Source organism: Marmota flaviventris, chromosome 11 (genome assembly GCF_047511675.1).
Source record: "Marmota flaviventris isolate mMarFla1 chromosome 11, mMarFla1.hap1, whole genome shotgun sequence".
Taxonomy (NCBI): domain Eukaryota; kingdom Metazoa; phylum Chordata; class Mammalia; order Rodentia; family Sciuridae; genus Marmota; species Marmota flaviventris.
Genome location: NC_092508.1, coordinates 38,848,000 through 38,875,060, shown reverse-complemented (window position 1 = coordinate 38,875,060; position 27,061 = coordinate 38,848,000). Strand labels below are relative to the sequence as shown.

The 27,061-nt window shown below is 38.4% G+C and overlaps 1 protein-coding gene across 3 annotated transcripts in view; it reads right to left on the bottom strand.

The window, feature by feature from the left end:
- Positions 1-27,061, bottom strand: part of Hecw2 (HECT, C2 and WW domain containing E3 ubiquitin protein ligase 2) — a 214,219-nt gene that overhangs the window by 38,986 nt on the left and 148,172 nt on the right. For all 3 annotated transcript variants that reach the window (XM_027925034.2, XM_071618970.1, XM_071618971.1), the window contains 5 exons: positions 23,339-23,422; positions 20,165-20,274; positions 10,789-10,909; positions 9,224-9,337; positions 107-259 (listed from right to left, as the gene is read on the bottom strand). In XM_027925034.2, the coding sequence (XP_027780835.1) occupies positions 107-259; positions 9,224-9,337; positions 10,789-10,909; positions 20,165-20,274; positions 23,339-23,422 (582 nt within the window). The remainder of the gene's footprint in view (positions 1-106; positions 260-9,223; positions 9,338-10,788; positions 10,910-20,164; positions 20,275-23,338; positions 23,423-27,061) is intronic.

Sequence of the window (27,061 nt, the reverse complement as noted above, 5' to 3'; positions counted from 1 at the left end):
TGTTAAAAGAATGTGGACTTACATTTTAAAAAATAACATCACAGAAAATCAACTGAAGAAAACTTACAGAAAAACAACAACAATAACAACAACAACAGCTACTTACCATTCATGATGATTGTCTACAAAAGCAGACATGGGACTTATTTGTACTGTATATGTATCATTGGCTGAATATTCAAATAAGCCATAATAGGGGTTAAAGAGTTCTCTGGATACCAGGAAGAAAAACTCTCTGGAAGGCCCACTGTAATCCAGCCTGTAAAAGAATCCACAAAAAGAATAATCAGCTTTTATTTTTTTCTATATATTAGGCATATCTTCTCCTGATCTCAACTTTCTACAGAATGTTCATTATAAGATGAATTGTTTACATACCAGGGCTGTCCAAAGTAAATTGAACAAATTCCTAATCTCACCATGTCTTGACCCAAAATAGTAAATGGACACTTATGTGGAATATATCTAAAATGAAGGCATCAACCTATCAGATGATGCATAAAATATACAATAATGATTTTAATAAATATGTATAGGCATTTAAAAATGTCTGAGGAAAGGCTATGGGGAAAGGGAGTGCAGTGTGGAAACTATTTACACAGGGTAAAGCCAGAGGGAATCCATTTATGGGACATGGCATCCATTCATGGGACACTGAGTCCTCATGGAATTTCTGGAACATTTTTGAATGAGGGAAGAAAAAGACTTTTGTGAATCAGGGAATGTTACAAATACAAGGCTCCCTTGGGATATCACAGCAAAAGAAAAAAAAAGAAGGAATAGGATGCAAAGGAAAACTTTGAATTATAAAACATCATAGAAAATTAAAGAAAACATGAGGCTGCATAAACCTCTCTAAGAAGGCATTTGACGAGGCTCTAACTTTAGCACCTGAGCTACACTGTAAATTCCACTGTACTGACAGAGACATCTGGGTCAATGTGAAGTAGAAGAAAAGATTATGTTGAGTTTTAGGAATGACAAGTGGCCAATAATGCTGAGAGCAAAAAATGCAGTAGAGGGGAGTTTGCAAGAAAGCAATTTGATCTGGTAAATTTGAGCTGAATGATATAATTGCATCTACCTATGATAAAAAACACACACATAGATTCAAAGACAGGAAGGAAGGCAGAGAGGGAGTAAAAGCAACTGAGAAGTTGGGGTGGTAGGATTATGGGTGACTTTTTCCCCTTAACTTGATTTTCTCTATTCTGTGGACCTATTGCTTTTTTCTTCTTTCCTTTTTTTTTTTTATAAAAAAGAAATCATCTGAGTCTAATCTACTCATGAGATATGTGATATAGAAAAGGATCATATTATTGGCAGAAGAGGGAGTTGGGAGACTAGTAAGCAGAATAAAAATGGCTCTTACCTGTCTTAGTAGAGAATCTAACAGAATTTACACAGTACAGACTCCAACTATTTGTCTACTACTTTCTCAATTTTTGCCTTATTTGAATATGTTATTTCACATTTTGCTTTAATTCCATTTTGATTTTCAATGTAGGCTTCACTTACATATGATTTATGAGGTTTCACTATGCTAGCTCTGTTCCTAATATACATTAAAAGAAATACAGAAATGTTAAATAAAAACTGTTGATCTTTGCAGCAGTTAAAACCTGTTCACATACCACCAGTGACGTCAATGTGCTCACACCCACACCACACTGACTAAAATCCTGTGCGTGCAGAAAAGTGCCAATAGAGCAGACTCTCGGGGCCAACGGGGACACGGTGGGCCTGCCCCTGGGAGTAACTGAATATAATGCTGTTAACAGTGGCCCCAGGATGGGGGGACTAATGTTGGTTGCCCTGGGGACTCCCAAAGCAGCACTCTGGCTGTCCCCTGGGTGCAGGGATGTACAGCCAATCTTATGCAACCTGCTTGTGGCTTCCTCTCTCTGTCCTACTTCTGGCTTCTAATGCCACCAAGAACAAGTAGAGCACTTCTTCCATTTGAATGTTCTTTATTACTCCATCTTTCTTTCAACAAATACATTTTCCAATTACATTCTAGGTACTAATCTAGATCTCAAAGAGAAACTCTTTCAAAAAGTCACTTTCTGCTCTTACTTATGTCTCTATCTCACACTTCTGCTCTCTCCTGCTCCTTCCCTACCCCTGAGCATGTCCACGTCCTTCACCCTTCTGTCAACGCAGGGGCCATGGCCATCTGAGACTGAGCACAACACTTGAGGTGAGGTTTTATCATCACCGAGCTCAGAAAAGGGTTTGGAAAGTCTTGGATGCTTTTCTCCACTAATGCAGATCAAAATTAGCTTGCCTTTTGGGACAGCCACTTTACTTTTTGAGCCACAATGAGCCAGTCAATCAGTTTAAGACTCCAAATCTTTTGTCTATGCTGTTTTAATCTGGGGCTTCCCGTCCTGTCTGTGAATAGTTCTATCTGTACTAGACACAGACCAGTAAAGAACAGTGTTAAATTTTACTTTGTGAGACTCTGTTTCCTACATCTTTCCATAAAGAGAATGCTAATGGATAAAGACACTGTAGGATTTATTTTGTCCAAACCCCTCATTTCACAGAGAAGATGGAGACTGGAAGAAATCATGGACTTGCATCAAACAGAAGCCACAGACCTTCAAACAGGTGTCCTGACCCCAAATTTAATATCTGTTACTCTGAGAGCTTGCCCTTCTGGAAAATTTAAATGTTTGTCAAGACTGAAAACAATATTGTGTATAGAGCAGGGGTTAGCAAACTGTGGCCTGCAGGCCAAATCTGCCCCACCCCCTAGTTTTGTAAATAAGGTTTTATTGGAACACAACTGTGCAGTTTATGTGTAGTCTATGGCGCCACAATGGTGGAGTTGGGTAGGTGCCACAGAAAATGTTTGGTGAGCAAAGCCTAGTATTTCCTATCTGGCTTTTTACAAAGAAAAAAAAAGAAAGTTGCCAACCACTGTTACAAAAAGAAGAAAGGAGGAGGAAAAAGGCCACTTTATTAAAATATCTAGTTTACTATAAATCCTCTTCTTTAGAGTTATGATCTTTCAAGAAAATATAAAATGGCTCCAACATCCCGAGAATATATCTAATCTCAGGGAGTGGCCTCAACTACTAGATAGGAGATGCTTAAAGAGCATCAGTCTATTTGGTCACTGCTCTGTTGGGGTTTCAGACACTACCAAGGCCCACCATACATGAGGATCACAGACAACTGAAAAATAAGGCAAATTCTAAACAGGTCAGTGTTCTTACAGAGACAAGTGGTACAGTAAAGTAAATTTGTAACTTTCAGCTTTAAAATGCAGGTTGTTTCTGAGCTATATCTCTGATTGTTAAATAATACTGCACTTAACCACAGTGCATTATAATAATCCATTTACGTGCCTGCCTCCCCTACAAACACTACCATACTTTAACCATACTGAGAGGAGGCACTGTATCTTACTCATATTTGTATCCCAAGTCCCTTGCCTGACACACATTGTTACTGGAAACGTGGAACTCTCTAATTTTCTAAAGAAAATCTGTTATTTCCATTGTTATTTAACATCTAGCAGAGTGAATGAATTTGCACTAGTTTGCTATTTAGTGGTTCATGGATTGTGACAGGCATAAGTAATGCCAATCCCTTAAAGACCACTCAGTCATAAAACATTGCCCAAAATCACACAAGTGAATTGTGCTTAGGAAGTCCTCGGTGCAATAGCTTCTAACATGGTAAGTTTATTAAAACAATAAAGACCCTGCTGATTGGTTCCTTTTTTATGACAATAGCTGAATCTGGCTGAAGACAAATGACTGGGATCCTGAGGAGTAAAACTACTATCTATCTATCTATCTATCTATATGTATTTTTTCCCCTCAAGAGAGAAAAAAGCTAATAGCTCATCTAAGAGGAAATGTATCTTAACTGGTCAGGATTTTATCTGTTGTGTGTGTGTGTGTGTGTGTGTGTGTGTGTTTTAATCTCCAAAAGCATGGATGGGGTCATTCTAAAGCTAAGACAGGCTTTAAACTTTGATTTGATTACAGTCTGAAATTTAGAACTGCATATCTGAGCGCAAGTTGTAGATTACAATTTATGCATAAGTCTAAAAATCCAATAAAACATGTCACAGCAGGGTACATAGTACATGCGCTTCCTGTAATGTCTTAGCAACCTCTTCCATATAAATAGTTAATATGACTCATATCACAGAGATCGTTTGTTACATTCCTGTTTTGCCAGTTAGGTTGGTTCCACAGTTAAAGGCTTGGCACAGAAATATAGAAACTGCACAGTGGGTGTGTAGCCACACAACAGCTGCATCTGAGGGCATTTCTGAATAAGCACAGATGTCTCTAGGGTGGCCATGTAGTTTTAAGCCCCGAGTGCTGATAAAGCATTTTAAACATCGTCACGTTACTGGGCTGGCACACCACCCCAGTTGTTAGCAGCACTCTGTGTTTGTTAAAATACTGAATTTTATTCCCCCATTCTTTATTTTCAACTAAGAATGACTGAGAACATTCAGTTACGTTCCAGTAGAAGTAGACTAAAATGGAAGAGGATGATGGCCTCAGGAATGACAACATCATTTCCTACAAGTTGGTTCAGGCACACAAGGCCTACGTACCTTCTGATTCACCACAGATATTTATAGCAACGAGGCATTAACCCTTAGCGAATTATATAGGCCTGGTGCTAGGGGAATTTTGATATAATAAAAGTACACTTGGTGATACCAAGCCAAGACCAAGATACAGGAGCAGCCTTCTTTTATGAGGTTTGAGTTACATAGGTGATCCTGGGAAGGCCTCCTTTCAGAAGAAAATAAGCAGCATCCTAAGTTTAGCTTGAAGCTCTTCAGATTTCTGGGGAATTAATGAACCCCAAGGAATTAATGGACCTTGATTGACTTCTAGAAGAGGACCTGAGCAGTCACATGTGAGAACTGTTTGTTATTTCATAAACAGGGAGAGAGGAAAGCTGTCAGGTCTCACCCTCCCTAGTTGTTTTCATTTGCCTGTCTCAGGAGAGGTTACAGAAAGAGCTCAACAGAAAGATAATATAAGTTCCCAAGCCCCTAAACTAAAACTATGTGCACACCTCTCCCTAGACTAAGTGTGGCTTTGCAAAACAGACGATTGATCTCATATAGATGGTGCCTCATGCATAATGAAACTCATTCTTTATTAAATAAAGGTGCCTTTTACAGAGTTGGCCATGGAGAAAAAAAGAGGTGGAACAATCCCAGTGTAAACATCCTCTTTATTCAGGCCATTATTTCTTTACTGTTTTGGGTACTCAGAAGTTTGTGGCCTTAGATGCCTTATCAGTACCCAATAGCCTACCTAGCTAACTTTGGATATCACAAGCGCTTTAGTTGCTAAGACTTTTAATTGATAAGAATAAAAAAAAAAATCTGGAGAATATATAGTATTTTGTTGCTCCTCTCCCTAAACAAGCAACTTCTGGAGAGACCAAAGCCTAATAGAAACAGGCAACCACTGCATGATATTTCCTGCCACATTCAACCAAGATGACTCAGTTTCCAGCCACTCTGCCACTGCTGATCTCCCCACTCCCCACCTTGCAATGCAAGATAATCAAATGAAGTGGGTAAAATTTTAATGACTAGAACAAAACTTGCAGCTCTACCAAATTAAATCACTAATCACAAGGTTGTGCTTAGAAACATTGTTTGTAAAAAGCCAAGCATAACACAAAGAATTATTTTAGTGAGAAATAATAGTTGTAAGCCAATGTCTTTGCATTTATAGGCTCTAGGTTATTTTTGTATTTTTGTAATTGAAGACAGACATCTCCAATATTCTGGAGTTAATTTTACCTAATGTGGAATTTGTAGCCATACTACAAATTTTTAACTAAATTTTTTCATCATTGCTCCTGACTCTCTTATTTCAGGAATGATCCGTATATCATGTTTCAGACTTATGCAAAGAAAAAGCTTAAAGCAGAGATGAAGTCTCTCTGTGAACCTGCTAATTCAAACCATTTTGGAGGGCAGGTAAATACATTATTCTAAAAAGTAAACCTCTTTTTCTTTATGCTTCAAGTAAACTATTGTACCATAATTAATGAGCCAATATCGACACATTATTATTAACTAACATCCATTCTTTATCCAGATTTCCTTAGCTTTTACCTAATATGCCATTCCTGTTCCATGATCCCATCCAGCAAAAACATTACATGAATTAATTAAGTATCATTTTGACTGTAGCATTTTCTTAGATTCCTTTGATTATTGATAATGTTGACAATTTTCAAGATTCCTGGTGAGTATCTCCCACAGTGTTCCTCCAATGGGTTTTGTCTGAGTTTTTCCAAGATTGGTGTGAGATTATGGGTTTGGAGGAGAGAGATCACAGAACTGCCCCTCTTATCACATCACATGAAGGGTGTCACCGATCAAATGACTTGGAACTGTTGATGTTAACCTTGATTACCTCACTGAAAGAGTGTCTGCCAGGTTTCTCTACTATAAACTTACTTCTTTCCCACATTTTCCACAACTGTACTATTTGGAAGAAAATTCTGTGTACAACTCATATTTAAGGGGTAGGGAGTTATGCTGAATTCTGAAGAAATATTTCACACAGATTTTTCTATTCTCCTCCATTTATTTATATATTTCATCTCATATTTAATCAGTATGGATATTTATTTTATACCTTAGGCTTTATTTATTTTGTTGCTTCTGTTATTCCAGGTTTGGCCTTTGGGATCTCTCTCAGTGGGCTCTTGTGTCCCTTTGGCATATCCCCATCCTCATTTTGAAAACCCCTCTACTTTCTGGCAGTCTCTACGAGATTCTTCAGGGTCCATCTTGTATACTTCCTGCCTCAGTCCTAGAATTAACCATTTCTCTAAGGAACCCTAGTGCTTTATATTGAAGAAGGATATTAGAAACAAAGATCTAGGCACCAGATATGTACATTTTAAAATACTCGTTTCTAGACCTAGAGGTGAAGAATTTACAAAATGATATGTTTTAAGGGCACTGAAATTGATGAGGGGGGAAATAACAGGAAACTTCTATTTTTATCGTTCAATGGAAAGATTTGGGTAGCTTTTCAAACTGGGTATTAATTATAATCCCCCCAAAGTTATAATACCTCAATGTGATAGGATCAGTGTGTTTGAAAGGTGGCAAAGGTTCAAAGAATTCAATTTTATGTAGTTTTGAGGTCTCTATTTTTTAAACAAGAGTACTGTTTTAGTCTTTCAAAACAGAAGTCTCTGTGCTTCGATAGCAAATAAAGTTTTATGTCTAATAATCTAAATATGTGACATTGGCATGATAAAGACAGGAGTCCAGAAATCCAGGTTCAATAGGCCCTATTAGCATAGGAAGCAGATTTAGAGATCATTCCTGATAACTGAGGTCACACCTCAAAACATCCTCTCCCTTGTTTTCCCTCTGGAGTCATAGGAAGGAGACAGGTGATGGAGGCAGGAAACATGTGGACACCAGTGGTAATCAAGCACAGAGGAATCCAGCTCCACTCAGCCTGGGCCTCCTCCTAGGAACCAACGTCATCAGTCTAGATCATGAGAGACTGCTGGAGGATGACCAAGCAAGATCAGCATCTATTCTATTTAAATTTAAATATCAGTGCTTCCAAAGACTCTTCCCTGTACCTCTGAGATCTCAACAAACTGTGGTCCAAGCCAGGCACAGTGGTGCATGCTGGTAGGCCCAGCTCCTTGAGAGGCTGAGGTAGAAGGATAGCCTGAGTCTGGGAGTTCAAGGGCAGCCTGGGCAACAAAGTGAGATACCATCTCAACGAGTAAATAAACAAAAACAAAACAAAAATGTGGTTCCACAATGAAAGAAGGCAGTTGGAGTTCTGGGGGAGGAAAATATTCTCATCCAAACCAGACTGGTCCTGTAAGGAAATACTTGGAATCCCATGCATACCTGTGATGAGGCTAACGTTTGCCTTCCTTTTCAATGGTGCACCTGCATCTTTAAGCCAACACAAGCCTGAAGTCATTTATGCAGGTCAGCAATGAAAGACTCAGTCAACTGTCAGGCAAGCTTCTACCGAAACTTTTGTCACATTTTACTTTCTTCTAGTCAAAGCTGGGAGACAGTTAATCAGTCACGAGTTGGAATGGTTAAAGTTTCAGCAGTAGGAAAAAAAATCAGGTCTGAGTTCAGGGGTTTTGTTAACATTCCAGTGCAATTCCAAGAATATTGGATAAAAGACGAAAGGCCTGGGTTTGAGTCATGATTTTGCTCTTCCCTCTATTCTATGAGCACAGGCAAGTTATTTTGTACTTTGAAGTCTCCATTTTATAACCACATACTGCAAGGTTAAGTTTTTTGGAAATCTTCTTTATTCCCAGACATGACTGAGAGTGACAGCCTTAAAATGATCCAAATCAAACAGAAACAAAGAGAACAACATCAGAGTTCAGACAACTATGTGGAATTTTTAAAATTCCCTCTAGTGTCTACAGGGAACTGAAGATGGTGCTGGGACCTCAAATGAGGAAAGACAGAGGGGCCCCAGAGTGGGGGAGAAGGGCGAAAAGAGGGATGAGTGCTGTCGATCCAAGGTGACTTGCAACAACTGAACAACTGTTGTGTCTATTTGGGTGCAACAGACACTGTGGGAGTCATCACCCTTTAGTTTCCTAACTCTCGTCCAGGTGAGCACACTCATAGAAGAATCATGAAGCTGGACACCTTGGTCTATGGTAGGTAGTTACATTTGTAGGTGTGCTGCCCTCCCAAGGGAAGAGAAAAACTGGGGGTGGAGAAAGAAGAGCCAAGGCCCCAGAGTGGTTATGGTGGAAGCCTCCTGGTAGAAGAGCAGAATTCTAACTTGTGATGCTGAAACTGAACTTATTTAACAGGTGAAGCAAATTGTACCCAGCACTCGAGGGCAGAACACAAGATCTTAGATGTTAAAATGCAATTCACTGTTGTTTTTTACCCCTCAAAGTCTCACTTTCTTCCCTTTGAGAGAAAGAGAGATGGAGAGAGAAGAAACCAAACTAGTCTCCTGCTCTCCAAAATGATCATAGCTGCAAGACTTTAACCAAAGAATTTCTATGTCAAATGATTTAAAAACCAGAGGAAGCCTTAAAAAAAAAAAGCTGAAATGTTTAAGTGTATGAGAACAGCACTTCCTGCCAGAAAGATTTCCTGTTTCAGGCAACCACAGCGACATGGAGAAACATCCGCCCTGCAGCCACAGCCTGTGTTCCCCAGCCACTTCTCTGTTCTCCTCACCCTTCCTCCCCGACGAAGGTGACATACAGCTTATTCCTCTGTAGATCTTTTCTGGAGTAGCCCATAATCTGATTAAAAGCATCTTCTAGCAAGTGATCTCTTCGGATAATTAACCTGTCCGTAAAGAGACAATTGGGAAAACACAGATTATTTCCTCTTCCTTATCTTTCTAGAGCCTGGCACCTGCTATTTAATTTCTATTTACCACAATTAACTAGGCTAGAGGTAAAGTTACTTAATACCATCACTGTCTGCATTAAAAGTACACACTTGTTCTTATTTCTTAGCAGCATTAACAAACATTACATAAGAGACTTGAGGGTAAATAAAGTGCCCCACCTTTGGTCTGAAAAACATCCTGAGAGTCTTTTCTGAGTGGCCAATCACTTATCCAGAAGAAAAATGATCATACAACAATACACATGCACACATGTGTGCACCCACACACTACACAAACACACACAAACTTTTGTTTACTAAATGAAGAACAACCCTATGAGGTAATGCTTTAAGCCTCAATGCACCTAGACAAGGAATTCAGTTACTAAGTGCTCCGAGAGAAGACTCTCTCCGGAGAACCAGGAGAAGGGAAAAAAGTCTGTGTCCTCCAAAGCAGAGGAGTTTACAATTGTGCTTAATTTAATTTTTAAATTAAGCCAACCTTGAGATTCCCTAAGGGTAGATAAAAGTAGACGATGCTCATGGCCAATTAATTTACTTGTGATGATGACATTAAAGTGGTCCTGCCACAGATATCCATTTGCCCTTCATGTAAATGGTAATGGACCAAGAGAGGACAGGGAGGCTGGGTGAATGAAACCGGATGATCCAGACTTTGTAAATCAAGTGCGACACCATTACAGCTCAGAGAATGATGGTGTTGGGGATGGGGAGATGAAGGTGAAATTGACAATGAGCCCTCCTATGCAGAGGGGTCAGGCACCCAGGTCATAGTGATGCCTTCAAGGGAGACCCCCCTCCCCTGCCCTCTCTAGGTGGCATAGTGAGCTGTAGTGGGGACATGGGGAGGAGGGGAAGAGTGGTAAGTAAGGAGTGAAAACAAATCTAGGCCAGACAACATGATGAGGATGTTTCAGTGTCCCCACTGAAAGGGAGGGTGAGAAAGGCAGAAACAACATTCATGACCCATTCTCTTGTAGATGAAAGTTGTCACAGAGAATGAAATAGAGCTAACCATACATTCAAGTCAGCTCAGAAAATAGTAACATGCTGTCAGAGACACGGCAATAATTTAATATCTAATGACTATCCAGGAAGCCAAGAGGTACACTTTGGGAGAAAAAAAAATTAATCAGCTTTTTATTTTGCCCCTATTTTTACAAGGAAAGCAGTAGTGCATTCACTGCTGGATTTCAAACCTGAAGCTTAATCGTACGTTAACTCTAGAACTACATCTTACATGATACTGTAATTTACAAATGCCAAAATAATCACGCCCACTAAAACATAGGCTCATTGTCCCAAATCACAATTTCCTAAATTTCCGACTACATCCCATCCTTAAACCATCTATAAATCATGTGGTTTGTATTACTTTGACTTACTTTAATTTCCCTGGGCCTTGTCCATATCCTTTAGTCTCTAACTTCCTGTAAAAGTTCCTTAGTTTGGCTTCAAAATCTCTCTTGTAAGGGGCTGGAGCGCGGGCATTGGCACGTTGAGTACCTAGAGGATACCACAGAGGAGGACAAGCTGGGGTTGAGCACTGTCCTTACCTTCATCACATTGCCATGAAGAAACCACCCCCATTAACAAATAAAACCAGTAATACTTTCAGCTTCTGCTTCCCCTCCTCTCCAAGTTGAAGGATATAGCAAAGCTTAACCAGGGTCTTAAGTGACATCTTTGTGGCTTTTTGGTTAAGAATAAAGATCCTCTTTGAGTAGTTACAGGATGCCCATGTTTTTCTCAAATATGTTCCCCTTTTTACTCCAAACTAATATGAGTCAAACGGAGTTACTCATGTCCAGTGATTAACTGTTCAGGATGAAGTATCTTTTCTTGCTGCTGAAATGATATCATGGCAATTCAACAGGAAGCTACTGTGTGAAAGTATGTGGCATATAAGGCAAGAATAGTCAGTTTCTATCATTCATTGGACATTCCTCACCCCCCAAATCCACAAAAGGTTTATTCACATATGCACTATAAAAATAAGAAAGATTTCAGATATATAATTATGTATATTTGTTATTGCAGGGTAAGGTAGTCTTAGTATAAAAACAATTAAAACATAATTGCAGAAGGTACTTGTCTTCTGGCTGCACAAAGAGTAAATAATAGTGATATTTATTGCATTCCGAATGCACCAAGTGCAGTGAATATCTACAGAATATTTAAAGATATTTATATCATTCAGTAGCTCAGTATAAGAGCATCACAGTTTCTTCCTCTTTCCACAGAAAAATCTTGCTTTGTGTCACAAGGTGACTGAGCAACAACTTGGGATATTAAACTGATGATGAAATGGGAGTCAGACACAGACATAAAAACACACTGGATATTTCCACCAAGTACTTCCAACTCAATAAAATAAACCAGAAAACACAAATTGTGAAGTCTTGTTCATCACACATCATGTAAGTTCATGAAAAATTTCCTTAACAAATGAATCAGCTGTTATTTATTATTAGTTTATTATTTATTGCTAATACTGTGTTAGATTCAATCATGGATGCTAAAAATGAATAAGGTAGGGTTCTGGCATGACTATCTTGGTTGGGGAGACAGAATTAAAACATAGAAAATAATTAGAGCATAAATCCTAAACTAGGTGGTACACAGATTATAAAGCAGAGGTGACAAACCTATAGCCCTTGGACTATCCCCAGTCCTATAAATCTATTTTGTTTGCCCCACTTGCTTTTTCTTTTTTTAGGATTTAAAATTGATTACTGACATTTAAAAATTTAGGAGATTTCAAGTTTTAAAAAAAACTATGTTTTTCTCTTGAAAATTATTTGGGAAATATTACAACAACCGGCTCGCATTTCTCTGGGGAGACAGGAGCAGCTGTTCTATTAAATCAGGCCTGTGTTCTTCCCTCTGCCATAGCTACTCAATGACACTGGCTGCCTGACCTCCTAGTATTTGCTTTTGATATCAGTGGTATAGAAAAGTTACAGTGATGTCACAGAAAAGTAATGAGCACAGGTGGAGATTAAATTGAAAAAGACCTAAGGAGGGAGGCTTAATTGAAACCAAACCTTGAAAATGGAGGAGAATCTCTATTCTATACTGGAACAGGTCAGCAAGAGCTGGAAAAATGATTGCTTCATATTCAGAAGATGCTGAAGAAACCCACTAGCCTAGAGTGAAGGGGGTGTGCTGGGGAGTAAACGGGAAATTAAATCAGTCAGAAGTGCTGGAGTCGAATTAGGAGAGGAATTTTAAAAACCTAGCAGAGGAGTTTGGCATGGTGCAGTGAACAGTGGAAAGCCTTTATAGGTTCTTCGGCAAGGGAATAACATACAAATGGTGTTTCATTAACAAAATTATTTTCAGAGTGTGTTGGACCGATTAAGGGTGGGAAAGAGGAAAGGAAACTAGAGGGTGGATACCCAGTTAGAAATTGTTGCAGCAACCAAGGCCTGAGGGGATAAGGACTAGTCAGGAGGGTGGTGACTCAGAGGAACATTTACAATGTGAAATATGAATTGGTAACAGTAGAAAAGTAAGGAAGAGGAATGGGAAACCCCGATAACATCGCTTTTCAACAATAACAATAGCTATCATTTGTTAAGTGCCTGTTATATTAGGGATGATGCACTTTACATAGGGATCTTGAGAAATCCTCCCAAGTCTATGAAGTGGCTGTTATTATTATTACTATCATCATTATCACTTGGCAACTAAGGAAAACAAAGATGCAGTTTCTTGTCCAGGTCATATGCCACTGATAGTAGTAGGTTTGGGACTGGAGCCAGGTCAGCTTGATGCTAAAAGCATTGTGGGAAATGATGCTGGTGGAGAGAAGCATATGAAGCCTTATACATACTGAGCTGGAGATGACAGCTGGTCAGGTGGATGTGCTCTACAGGTACTTGACAATATAGTACTGGAGTGTGAGTGAGAGACCAGGGCTACATCAGTGGACTACATGAGTTAGTGTATAGGTGACACTTTGTGCAGTGTCTGCTGCATAAGAAGCTGTCATTGTTATCCGCATAGAGGTAACAGTAAACACATGGGGAAATGTGTTGGGGTTTTAGGAATGGATATTGAAAAAATTGACTACTGATCAGTGATCTGTCAGGAGATCTGTTTGTACAATTAGGAATCTTTTACTCCAAAAGCTAAGAGTTATGTCAAAAAGAAAAAAAGTAAACTTGACCTTAAAAGATCTAAGAAGCAGAAGAGACTCCTAGCAAGATCTCAGTCTTGACTGCATATTAGAAGCACTTAGGAAGCTTTTAAAAATCCCGAAGTTCAAGCCACACCCAAAATGCATTACATCAGAATCTGTGGGGGTAGGACCCAGGCATAAGTGTTGTACACAGCTCTCCAGACGGTTTCTCTGTGGAACCATGGTTGAGAACCAGGATTCTCTTTACAGGAAGATCAAATGTAACCAGCAAAACATGTGGGCAGCATCCAGGGGTTAACCCAGGAGGAATGCTTCCTGCATGTATGAAAGACATCATTTGCTCCACAAAGAAACATGAACTCCATGAGCACAATGCTGCCCTCCTGGGTGGATGGGGGAGGAGGGCAATGAAGCACAAATCCTTGGTGCTCCAGTCTAAGAAACTGCAGACGAGTAACCCAGACAGCTCAGAAGACAGCCACAATGAATCAGCTTTTAAGAGTACAATCATTAATATAGAAGAGGAAAATGAAGAACAAAGGACTGAATGAAAATCTTTCAAGACTCAAAAGAAACATGATTCTTTAAGAGTTGATTACTTTAAGAAACAGCACATACACTAGGGCTGTATAATTTGAGATGCTTAAAAGGATGTGGGAAATACCACAATGCATTCCATCACTATCAGCACAGACATAATAAAAATTAGCTCTGACTCCATTCACACGCTAGGTAAAGCGATTTCAATATGGAGGCTCTGGAGACAAATTATTCAAGGCAAAAATTCTTTTCCTAATGCATCTATTATGAAAAATCACTTATATATGCTTCAGCATTTAAAAATTACAGTAAATTATGCTCTGGTTTTTATCAAATTCTTAATTACAAGTCAGGTGCAACTGCCAAGAGATTCCAGGGGAGGAATAATGCTACTTCTGTTTTGAAAACCAAAAATGTTCCTGGAAGCTTCTGCTAACAGTATTGTATGGGAACCATAACTTCCGGTGAAGTTCTAGGATGGGATGTTCTCACAGAGAGGTGCCTGTATGGTCTTCACAGTCTTACAAAAGGAAATCAGATACCAAAGGTCAATGTTGCATCTAGTAAGTGATCAAATGAGGAACTGACTTCATGTATGGTCAGCATTATACTAATCATTTGGAGGAAAATATTTCAGTATTAGATATTAGTGTGTTTTTTTTCTTCTTTGTCATTGCTAGGCACACCTAAAGAACTTTCATAGAATGGTACAGGATTTCTATTACTATTAGAAAATTTCTATACTATTATAGAAATTATTACTATTATTAGAAAATTGCAAATTAAAGAATTCTGTTGGCGTTCAACTCCCGAGAAATCTCAGTCTTTTTCTGATTCTGGTGTGCAACTTGGAACTCAGATGACTTTGATGACTAGCACTTGCCCTGCACCGGATAGGGTTTGGAGCTTGGCCTAATCCACAACAGCTCTAGGCCTCTGTTTTGGGATGAAGTTGGAAATCCCCTTCTTTCTTGGTTTATTTTCCACCAAAAAAAAAAAAAAAAGAAAGAAAGGAAAAAAGAAACAAGAAAGAAAGAAGCTCTTCATATGATTTAAACAACAATAACAACAACAACAACAATTCCCTGTGTGTATAAACAAACTATTGAGCATTACAATAATTTCTGGAAGGCTCTACCTTCTGAACCATAGTTCAACACTGAAACTGATGGAAATAATAAGATAAATAAATAAAAAGCAAAACCTCAGAACTAGCTGGCACAAAACAAGTGCTGAATCCCTCACATTTTTGCTTTATTCTCTAAGAGTAGTAAAAGGCCCTTGGGTCATATTTTGAGTTTGTGGATGCACATGTACATACCATTCATTGAAAACAATTTGATGCTCTGATTTCTCAGACTTTGGCAAAGAAGCAACTTATAAAGGGAATGCTGACAGGCATGACAATGACCAGCATCCTAATAGGGATGAGAACATGGAGGACTACCGAAAAGCAAAAGCTCTCTACTGCTAAAGACATATCTGAGAGGAGAGAGAGCTGGGGGAGCAAGGGGGAAGGGTATAGAACGAGCAGTTGGTAAGATGCTAACACTCTGCAGGGAGAGAAAGAGGAAAAGAAGATTTTATGAGAGTCCCACCATGTGTTGGATGAAATAATCCCTTTTACAGCCCATTCCCTCATGAAAACCTTCAGTGAAGACCCTCAAGTTGCTCTCCAGGGCTCTTTGAGTCTGTTTACTTCCTCTTAGTGTGACCTTGTGCAGGTCCTAGCTTCCCGTTTAGTCCTAATCAAGTGACCACAGCTCTGCACCATAATAGGCACAATGATCTCCCAAACCATGAAATCTCCTCAATGAGCTGTGTATATGAAAGCAAGGAGAAATATAATGTACTTATGAAGAGTTTCAGCAAATAGTCGGTTAAACAAATTCTCATGTAGTTAAAGTCATAGCTTTGATTACCTGGAAAATTCACATAAGGGAGCACATCTCCAACAATATTAGATAAATTAGGTGTTACTGCATTTAAATTCCTAGAAATGTTCACTTAAATAAACTTCTGGGTCCCCTATTTGGCATAATAAACCATATGGTATTTGCAAAGATCTTTTCCTTCTGGCAGAGCAGAGGTTGGGATTGGCATTATAAAGGTCCTAGAAAAATGAACCTTCACATTCCAAAATTTTGACAAATTTTAAGTGAGCACTCTAACAGCTGCAGAAAGCAGTGAGTCAAAGTTTCCAAAGCCCCTCTCTCTTCTGTATGTGAAAAGACCCATAAATGTGCTTGGAATGAGGAAAAACGTGGAAATACTACCAGGTTCCTGGGCATTCTGAATGAAGATCATTAAAATTTATTGTTGTCATAATTTTCACAATGTTATTCTCACACCACTTAAGGGGGTAAAATTCCACTTATGATAAAAAGGATCAGGCCACTTTAAAATATTAGTTTTACCAAACCTTCAGGAATACTGGTAGAAGAAGCTATTTGACTTAAAGAAACAGAAGATTCCTCCACAAAGGAAACGAGGCTAGCAAGTCCTGCTCTTCTATCATGTGGAATTAGTTACAACTACTTCCACTGATATCAGGCAGTACATCCCAATCTCAAGATCAAACAGGGCCCATTGAAACAGAGTAGGCCAAAAAATGTGGAGATGATTCTTCCTGAAAATTAAAACCACCACAAATGCTGCTAGTAATTTAGATATATTTGGATTACACATGTCTTTGGAAAATGTTTAAATCTAAGCTTCTAGAATGAATTTTAGGACCACCATGGATTACTCATGTGCATTTGGATGCTAAATGAAGAAGTAAACTGGGTCACCATTTTAAATATTCGCACAAAATCAAAGAATGTTCAGCCAGTCTTTAAGAGCATACTTTGTAGGGCTCCTAAGAGAATCTGGTGATCTACCTTTTTCTGAGGAAGGATGGGCCTCAGAAAGAGGAGAATGGAGAACCTTGATCCATGAGTGATAATCTACATGGCTTCATTTCTTTAACCATGAACATCAGACGAAACTTTAGCAAAGGTTCATTTGTTTGTTTGTTCTTTTCTTCTCTATCGCTCTTGTTTTTTGTTTTTTGTTTTTTTGTTGTGTGTGTGTGTGTGTGTGTGTGTGTGTGTGTGTGTTACTGAGGATTGAACCTCCCAGGGTCTAGCACACCCCCAACTTTTTTTTTTCACCTTTAAATTTTATTTTTAGACAAGGTCTTGCTAAATGGCTGAGGCTAGCCTTGAACTTGTGATCCCACTGCTTCAGCCTTCCTAGTAGCTAGAATTATGAGTATGTACTACTGTGCCCAGCCTAGCATAGGTTCTTACTAAAAAAAGACCTCCCTGAATGACGAAATGCCTAAGCAGCCAGCTCTGCAAATCATTAAGACGTGGATCCAGTTATGAATGACTCATATATGGACAAACTATGCTTCTTGGGAGAAAATTTCCAGAAAGAAAGAAAAAAGGATAAATTAACATTTCTTGGAGGTCTGCTAAGTTCCAGCAACACTAAAGGCATTTTTCCAAAAACAACCATCAGAGGTAAAGTGACTATCCTTATGTCCATTTTATAGAAAAAGAAATATTCAAGATCAGGGAAGGAGGTGAATTTACTTCAAGTCACACAGCTGGTAAATGACTAAGGTCAGCTATGTATTCCATCAGTTTTTTCCCCTATATCTTTGAACTTACTTGTAGTGTCAAGAATATTTCCTCCCACCTGGTGTCATCTGAACAGTTGTCTCCAACTCTTCCAGAGTTGGCCCATGCTCTTCCTTTCTGTGTCCTGCCTTCCCAAAGGCCTGTGTTGTGATGGCTGCTTTTTGCCTCATTCAATAAACCATTCTCCTTCCACCCACCCTGTGACTGCTCCAGGTACATGCTCAACTACCCTACCCCAAAGACCCTTTCTTCACTTTCTCCTCTGCGTTTCCTTTCTCATCAACTCCATGCTTTGTGAAAAGAGCATGCCACACTCCTGGCTTCTACTTTACATCCTGCATCATTCTATAACTGGTCATAATCCAGTTTATTAGTTCATAGACTCTTTAGCAGAGATCGTTTATAACTTCACAATTTTAGGATCTAATGGCCTCTCCTCAGACCACATTCTTCTTGAAACCTTTGAGCATTTTTCTCTGTGAACTGCATCCCCTTGAAAACTGACTCCCCTCAAAAGACTTTCCTAATTCTATGCCCAAATCCATTGGCTCACCTTATTTTACTCTCCTCAGCCCATCACTTAAATATTGAGGCTCCCCATGTCACCATCAACTATTTTCTCTTCTTTTCACTGGCATTCCTCCCTACTTCCTCTAAACTACACTCTGGGCTTCAATTACCACCAGTACACTCAATTCCTGGCTATCAACCTCTACTTCACTCCATGACTATTTTTTCCAGATGTCTTTGTGTATTTCCAGCTGATGGCCCAAAGATTTCTCAACAAAATACATCCAAAACCAAATTCATTTCACCTCTCACTTCCAGTCTAACCTTTTTCTCCTTCTTGGTAAATGGTGCTGACATTTACCTAGCAATGTAGGTAGTAAGGACCTTCGATTCTACCTTGACTCTTCCCTATATGGACTCAAAGTCCTTGTCTCTGCATCCAACATAACCCCTGCATTTATTCCCATGTCTTCACCCCGTGCCCCAGTCCAGCCTTTTATTCATCATGTCACAAGGCTAACGTAACAGCTTCCCAAATGGTATCTTGGGCTCCAGTCTCTCATCTATTCTCCATACTGTCACCAAACGAATCTATATTATTGTTATTCTTCTGTTTATAAGTTTTCAGAGGTTTCTCATGGATTTCTCATTGAGATAAGGCTTCACTGACCAACTGGACCTACTCTACCTTACCAACCTGAGCTTTCAGACCTCCTCTTCACTTGTAACTATTAACTTGCCCCTAACAATGCTTTTCATGCTTCTGCACCTTAGCTTATGCTTCCCCATTAACTAGAAAGTTCTTTCTTTGGTCTACTTGGCAGATTCCTATTCATCAGCATCTAAGGGTGACTTCATGTCTGTTATCCTCACCTTCCCCAAACACCCCACCCCCAACACTGAAGGAATAATTGTTCCCACATCTGCGTTCCCATACAAGCTCTTCATTACAGGACTAACAACAGAGTTCAGAGTCATTATTGACTCACTACACCTCCATGAACCCTTCAAAGGCAGACTGCATTATTCATCTGTATACCACCAGGGTTTAATTCAGTGCTTGGATCATAGTTGGATGCTCAATAAATCTGTGTTATGTGAACAAATTAATAGACCTGTTCCTGTTTGCAGTATTCAGTTAGGCTGCAGCTTCATTATCATAGCAATATGTGAAAACACATGTGAAATATCAAAGAACATACAGCGCTTTTAGTGATAACCTGGATGTTTGAATTTATATTGAAACAGTTTTAAATTTTATAGCTGTTAAAGTGTGAAAAATTCATTGCCTATAATAAGGATAAATATAGTCAATATTCTGTCAGAATTATGTCTACCTTCCTTAAAAAAAAGACTCATTTGTTATGTTTCATTTTTTACCATTCATTCATCCATTCATTTACTCCTTCCCTCCTTCATTCACATTCATTTTTCAAAAGAGTTTGAGTTTACAAATCTGAATTTATCTATCAATATGCTCTTTCTGCCCATTTAGCTTTCTTTTTGTTTTTCCTATCTAATACAGTTAGTGAATACTGAAGGGGAGAATATCTAAGTCCATGACACTGAATAATTTAAATTCAATATTATGTCTTGAGAATGGAGACTTTATTTTCCAATGTCTCCCCACTGGCACTTTATAAATCCAAAAAACTAACATAGTATTTTGTACCTTAGTATTTTCCAAGGTGTATAAGGCATCACATAACATAACAATGAGTAAATTGTATGGAAGCCTGTCATACTACTAACATTTATCCCCCTATTCATCATCTTTCTGCTAAAATGAATCCCCACAGAAACAAGCTGCTTTTAAGAGACAACAAATGCCACACAACATGTACCTGTGCCTACACTAGTCCTTTAGGAAGGAGAGAATATCTGACTTTGGGGCATACTCCTCAGAGAATTCACATGAGCAGTAGGTGGACCTACCTGGTGAGTTCTGAGGAGAAGACACGGGGGAGCCACGTGGGGACTGACAGTAGCTGGGGTGGAGTAAGGCATGTGGAGGCACATATGACATTATCTCTTCTTCAAATAAGCTGAAGAACACAAGAAACAAAATGCATACTTTAGTCAAAGAGGTGGGGGAAGCCTCATTTGCACAATGAGTAGGAAAGTAGGAGAGTCTGTACTCCACACAGCCCATCCCTCAGAGGTCCCTTGTTCTCCACCACCATGACTTACAGGTATTCTTCCATAGTTTTGTATTCTGAAACGTATCTATATAGAGGAATGTATAGATGAACAATGCCTCCTACATTGTTAAAAATTATATAAACTCTAAGTATATAGCATTCTTGATTTGTTTTTTCTCATTCAACAATGTTGTTCTAATTCTGATATCTATGCATAAGGATCTAGTGTGTTCCTTTTGTCTACAATATAGCAGGCCATTCTATAAACATATCAGTTTATTTCTCTATACCTCTTTGGACAAATATTTACTTTTTTCAAAGTGCATACTTTTATCCTCTATGTGTCACCTTGTATATGTATAAAAGAGTTTCTTAGGTGTAAATGTAGCATATACCTAAAAGTAGTTTCTCAGTAAACACACATATGGCTTTTCAACTGTACAAAATATTATCCATATGCACTCCAAAGAGATTGAAGAAACCACAATCCCACCAAACCCAGGTAAAATGAGAGTTCCTATGTCTCATTTGGTATTATCAGAGTTTTTGAGTTTTACAATCTTCTATTGTGATATGGTATCTCATTATTTGAAATTGCATTTTTAGGATTATAAGAGTTTTTCCATGAATTTATTCGTGCTTCAATTTCTATGAAATGCATTTTTATATCTTTTTTCCATTTTTCTTTTGGGTTTCTTCTTTTAAAATATTCTAAGGGCATTCGTCATCTATTCATGGTGCTAACATCTACCTAGCAGTGTAGGTAGTAAGGATCTCGATCTCTTTGTTCAAGTGCTGTGAATATTATCCTTTCAGTTTGTTACCTTTCTTTATCCCTTGATATGTGGTATCTTTTATTATATAAATTTTGCAATTTTATGTGGCTAAATAATCAATCATTTCCTGTATGAGTTCTGATAGAAGCATGAGTTTTACATGACTTGAGTTATTAAAAGGATACAGGGAATTGAATAATCAACAATAAGTGCCACGGGTCATTTAAAAATTCTTGTGTTTTATAATAGCCATGTTAGATGGTAACTTTACACAGGTTGACTTTGAGTTGAAAGTGTCATAGAGCTGTATTATTTCTACATTGCGGCTCACTGAAAATCAAGTACATTTGTACTGGGGTGATTTCCCTTCTTAAGAAACAGACAAAATACAAAAACCAACATAAAATCTTCCACTATGTACACAATAAATACTCTGCTTGAGTCCATAGTCACGGATTGAAGCAAATCCAATACCAAAGTGGTGTAAAAAATAAAGAACTGAGGATAAAAACAAAACACCCACATTTTTAGTAATCATTAAACTACAAGCAGGTACGTATAACACATGTATCATTGTGTACTATTATTAAAATAATAAATACATTTGGTCACTCAAATGAAGTAAAACATTTTTATGTAACAATAATGGAACTACTAAATAGAGGTAGATTTTTCATACCACTCTAAATAATCATTACCTTCAGAGAACCTGTGTATTTTCCTAAAACAGAGGACAATGTGACCTTGCCCTTTATACAAGAGATTTCAGATACTGTTGAATTCAACCACATAATACATAGAAATTCATGCAAATTACAGTATTTATCAAAGAACAAAGTACAAATATTTGAAACTCTAGGGTAATAAAATATGTAAACTTAAACCATCTAGAGATTATTTAACTAAGGTTAGTTGAAGAATATTCATGACTTTTGCTTTATAATATAGTTCTTACTAATTCCAAAAGCAGAATTCTTAGTTTAAATGAAAAAATTAGATTTCTAGAATTAAGCAAAAGAGTCATTTTCTAGCCAGAATTTTGTAACAAAACTATTTTGTCACCAAACTCTGAAAGAAAGAAAGATCACACTCTGATGTTAACAGGCCAGTAGTCTTCCTGACCATGTAAGCACTAGATGCTGCTTTCAGAATTAGCTCAGTTTACCACAGAAGAGGAGCCAGGCCATCCCTAAAATGAGAAGTGACACCTCCCTTGCAGATTTTGTTCAAGGTCAAGTGGAGAAAAGTGGCTGTGGAAAGTGATGACATCCTTTTGAGTTATGCTTCAACCACACAAACAACTTTTGGGCAACAATACAAGGGATAAGCTTTTGGCAACAATCAAGTGGTCAGTGTGAAATATGGCAACATAGACAGCAACCATCAAGTGGAGAATTAGAAATGGCCAGAGTCAAGATCATCATAAAAAACATGAATGGTTGTTAGCACTCAGGGACAAATAAAACAACACCTCAGTGGCTCAGCATGACATTCCCTTAAATTCTTCAGAGGCCTCTGTGGTGGGTTTCCCAACCACTAGGTAGAACAGACCTTTATTTTACTCTGGCTTGCCTATATTTGAGAGATGATATTAAAACTGAGAAAGTCTTTTGAAAACTTGACAGTTTCCCTTCTGAACTACTCTAAAATTTAAAAACCAAAGCCAATCTAACCATCACAAAAGAAAATACAACGGGTCGACTTTATAAAGGGCTTTCAAGTTGGCAGTGAGTGCCAGGGACCAAATTTCAACTTTCTGATCCAACTTCCCAAACCTAAACTCATAAAACCACAAAGTAAATAAGTAATATCTTGAATCAGCAGAAGGAAACAAAACACATTTTGAGAAAAAAAGAAAACATAAAGATGACCTCTGTCCTGCCCTGAGGAGGTAAATCGTATGTAGCTTCTCTGGTTACTCTTCTATTCCATTCTGACTAGGACATTGTATTCATTCATCTCTATAGTCTTTCCCTTCTCAAATACCACATCCTTTCCCCAGGAGGGTAAAAACAAAATTAAACAGATCTCTGTGGTAACAAATGTAATTTCTCAAATAAATCTTCAATGTATTTCCTTAAGTCTATTTTAAGATAAAGAAGACATGTTTAGGCTATCAATATTGGCATATTATTTTCTAAAATGCTTCCTAGTATCTATCAGGAAACTGTCTACTTCACCGTGTTACATACCTCAGCAACATAACAAGGTCTGCATCACTAGAAAGGCGTACCAATCCTGGGGTCCCTTCAGTTCGAATAAATTGGATCTTCTCCCTGTTCAGATTGGAAAAAAAAAAAAAAAAAAAAACAAGCTCAGAATACATGTGGAAGGCTTTAGGGATGTAACTCATTGTAAAGCACATTTTTAAAATAATTTCCAGAGCACATTTTGGCTCCTATTGTGTGGCAGTTACTCTGTAATCCCCTAGGAATACACATCCCATGGAGGACCCTGGGAACATCAACATCTCCTAGTTCTAACATGGGTGTGGAGCGTATTATGTTGTTGCTTTGAACATTTTGTTGACTAAGGACTGCTCAAGACAGTAGTACGATGGAGTCGTTAAAACCAGTCCCCTCTGTGAGTGAAGGCCATTGTGAGTAAAAATCTAAGCAACAGTTTTAGGCTGGTCCCCTGCTCTTCCATAAGTAAGTATTCACATTCATCCCCTGCTATTCTAAAAAGGGATTGTTAAGATCATTCTTCTATTCTAAGGGTAGATCTAAAGTTAAGTGTGAGGAGCTCATTGCTACCTGGAAGCAGATTGTATCTATGCATTATAATTTCAATATAAATGCATACGGCTTTTTTTTTAATCCGTGAAAAATAGAAACACTTAGTTACTACAGTTGATGAAACAGATTTTTTTTGTATATGGGAAAACATGTAACATACCTATACATATCCAACCCAGTGGTGTGAGTTATTTCAGGCACTATTTTATTATGAACACATGTGACAGCACCAGTTTTTTTTTTGTTTCATAAGTTATCTTCATGTTACAGCTTTCAACTTGTATATAACAAGTATATATATAACAAATTGTATTGATATAGAACACAATTTTAATTTAAAAAATTCTCCTAGTTGCTTTCCCTTGTTTACCTAATGCTATTTCAAAGCATACCATGTTCATTTTTGTAAGATAGGGGAAAAAATAAAAACAAAAAACTGTGGTACTAAAACTATCACATTTTACCATCTCACTCCAGTAAGATTGGCAGCCATTAGGAAGTCAAACAACAACAAGTGCTGGCGAGGATGTGGGGAAAAGGGTACACTTGTACATTGCTGGTGGGACTGCAGATTGGTGCAGCCAATTTGGAAAGCAGTATGGAGATTTCTTGGAAAGCTGGGAATGGAGCCACCATTTGACCCAGCTATTCCCCTTCTTGGTCTATTCCCTAAAGACCTAAAAAGAGCATGCTACAGGGACACTGCTACATCGATGTTCATAGCAGCACAGTTCACAATAGCAAGACTGTGGAACCAACCTAGATGCCCTTCAATTGACGAATGGATAAAAAAAATGTGGCATTTATACACAATGGAGTATTACTCTGCATTAAAAAATGACAAAATCATAGAATTTACAGGGAAATGGATGGCATTAGAGCAGATTATGCTAAGTGAAGCTAGCCAATCCCTAAAAAACAAATGCCAAATGTCTTCTTTGATATAAGGAGAGTAACTAAGAACAGAGAGGGACGAAGAGCAGGAGAAGAAGATTAACATTTAACAGGGATGAGAGGTGGGAGGGAAAGGGAGAGAGAAGGGAAATTGCATGGTAATGGAAGGAGACCCTCAGGGTTATACAGTGGAGGGGGTAGAGAGAGAGGAGGGGAGGGGAGGGGAGAGGTGGGGAGGGGGGATGGTGGAGGATGGGAAAGGCAGCGGAGCACAACAGACACTAGTATGGCAATTTGTAAATCAATGGATGTGTAACTGATGTGATTCTGCAATCTGTGTATGGGGTGAAGGTGGGAGTTCATAACCCACTTGAATCAAAGTGTGGAATATGATATGTCAAGAAATTTGTAATGTTTTGAACAACCCACAATAAAAAATTAAAAAAAAATAAACAAATAAAACTATCACATTTGATTGGAACAGAGAGGCCAAGAAGATCTGCAATTTTACTCTGAGCACTAAGGACAATCTATTTTGATTACTCTACTACAAAATGAAAAGTCAGTCTCTGTATTTATTGAGATTTAGTTTTTATCTACAGAACATCTTATTTTTCTACTTGATATTTTCATAAAGTTCCAATGAATTTTAGGTTTACAAGTTCCAAATTCTCTTAAGATTGCCCACAGACTTGAAGGCAATAAGTGGACAGCAAGGCTTAATTATTCAGACAAGAATTTCCCATTACATCAATATTGATTTGCCCTTAGCTACACAGATTAAGAGGTGTGATCTACAGCTTAGTTCTTCGTTTCTTGTGGCTAGATCCATTTTACATAATGTTAATATACAAAGCATCTAATCTTTAGTACTACCAAATTTTCTTTTCTGTCCTTTATTGCCAGTAACTACCATTTTTTAAAGAAAAGACTGAAGAAATGAATGATGGAGAGGTGCATAAAATAACTGCTCATGCCAGGCACGGTGGCACACCCCTGTAATCCCTGTGCCTTAGGAGGCTGAGGCAGGAGGATCACAAGTTCAAAGCCAGCCTCAGCAATTTAGTGAGACCCTAAACAACTTAATGAGAAAGTTTTTTAAAGGGCTGCAGATATGGCTCAGTGGTTAAGCATCCCTGGGTTTAATCCCTGGTTAAAAAAAGAAAAGAAAACTGCTCAGAAGTGTAGCCTCCCAGCTGAGATTACTTTAACATGAAGGCTTGAATCAGGAAAGACATTTTCCCTCAAGTGGTCTGGAGCATGTGATGGAAACCTATGCCCATTATCTGGTGAATGGTTTTCTGATAAGAAATCTAAACACTGACTCAAAAAGGCTAAGTTAGAAAAATAATTATCTTGGAAAAAAAATGAATAATTACTTAACCAAAGCAGTACTTGTATAAGGGTCAATAACAATATGCTTTGATCTTGAAGAATCAAAAGTTATCTCCAACAAATACACAGTTTATCTGCTTGACCTATCATCACAATGAAGTCAGGCAAATAGAACAAAACCAAAAACTAAAGAGCATGAGCATTCGTCCTGACTTAACTGGAACTGTATGAACGGGTCGAGTGATGAATGATAAAGAGCCTATGTTCTGGACTGTGGCCTATAAGTTTCCTGTGAATAAGAAAACCAGCACAGCTCATCTGAGTCATAGGGATGATAAGATGAGGAAAGGAAACGGGGAAGGCATCAGAGGAAGTATGCCAAATGGGAAATATTTCATCACTTTCCAGATATTAACCACTACGCAGTGGGCAACTAGTGTGATTCTTCAGGCAAGAACATGCCAGAGACAGGCAGAGACTAGTTTCCTCCAGGCCAACTCATCTGACCCATAATGACGAGCCATGTGTCATATGCTTCCAGGAGCAGAAACGGGAACATGTCATCTGATGTACTGAGTTCTTTCTTCTATGAATATTTATGTGCTCTTACAGCAAACCTTTCCAGAGCACCCCCTATTTGCCACGCATGGTCTCACACACTGGGAATCCCAAGGGAGTAGGACAGAGTCACTTGTCAAAGAGCTTATGGTGCAGCAGAAGAGAGAAAGTCAATGTCAATTCTGGTATTGTGTGAAATTATGTCAATGGTTCTGTTCACTTAAGGGAACTCTGTTTTGGCCTTACACCTGTGCCTAGTCTACACAGTCCTTTTATGTAGAAGAAAGATATTGGTTAACTCTGGTCAAGAGCAGATCAAGGCTGAAGGAGAAAGAGAAGTCAGCAGACATCTCAGAAATGTCACCTCTTTTCTGAGAAAGAAAAAGGAAC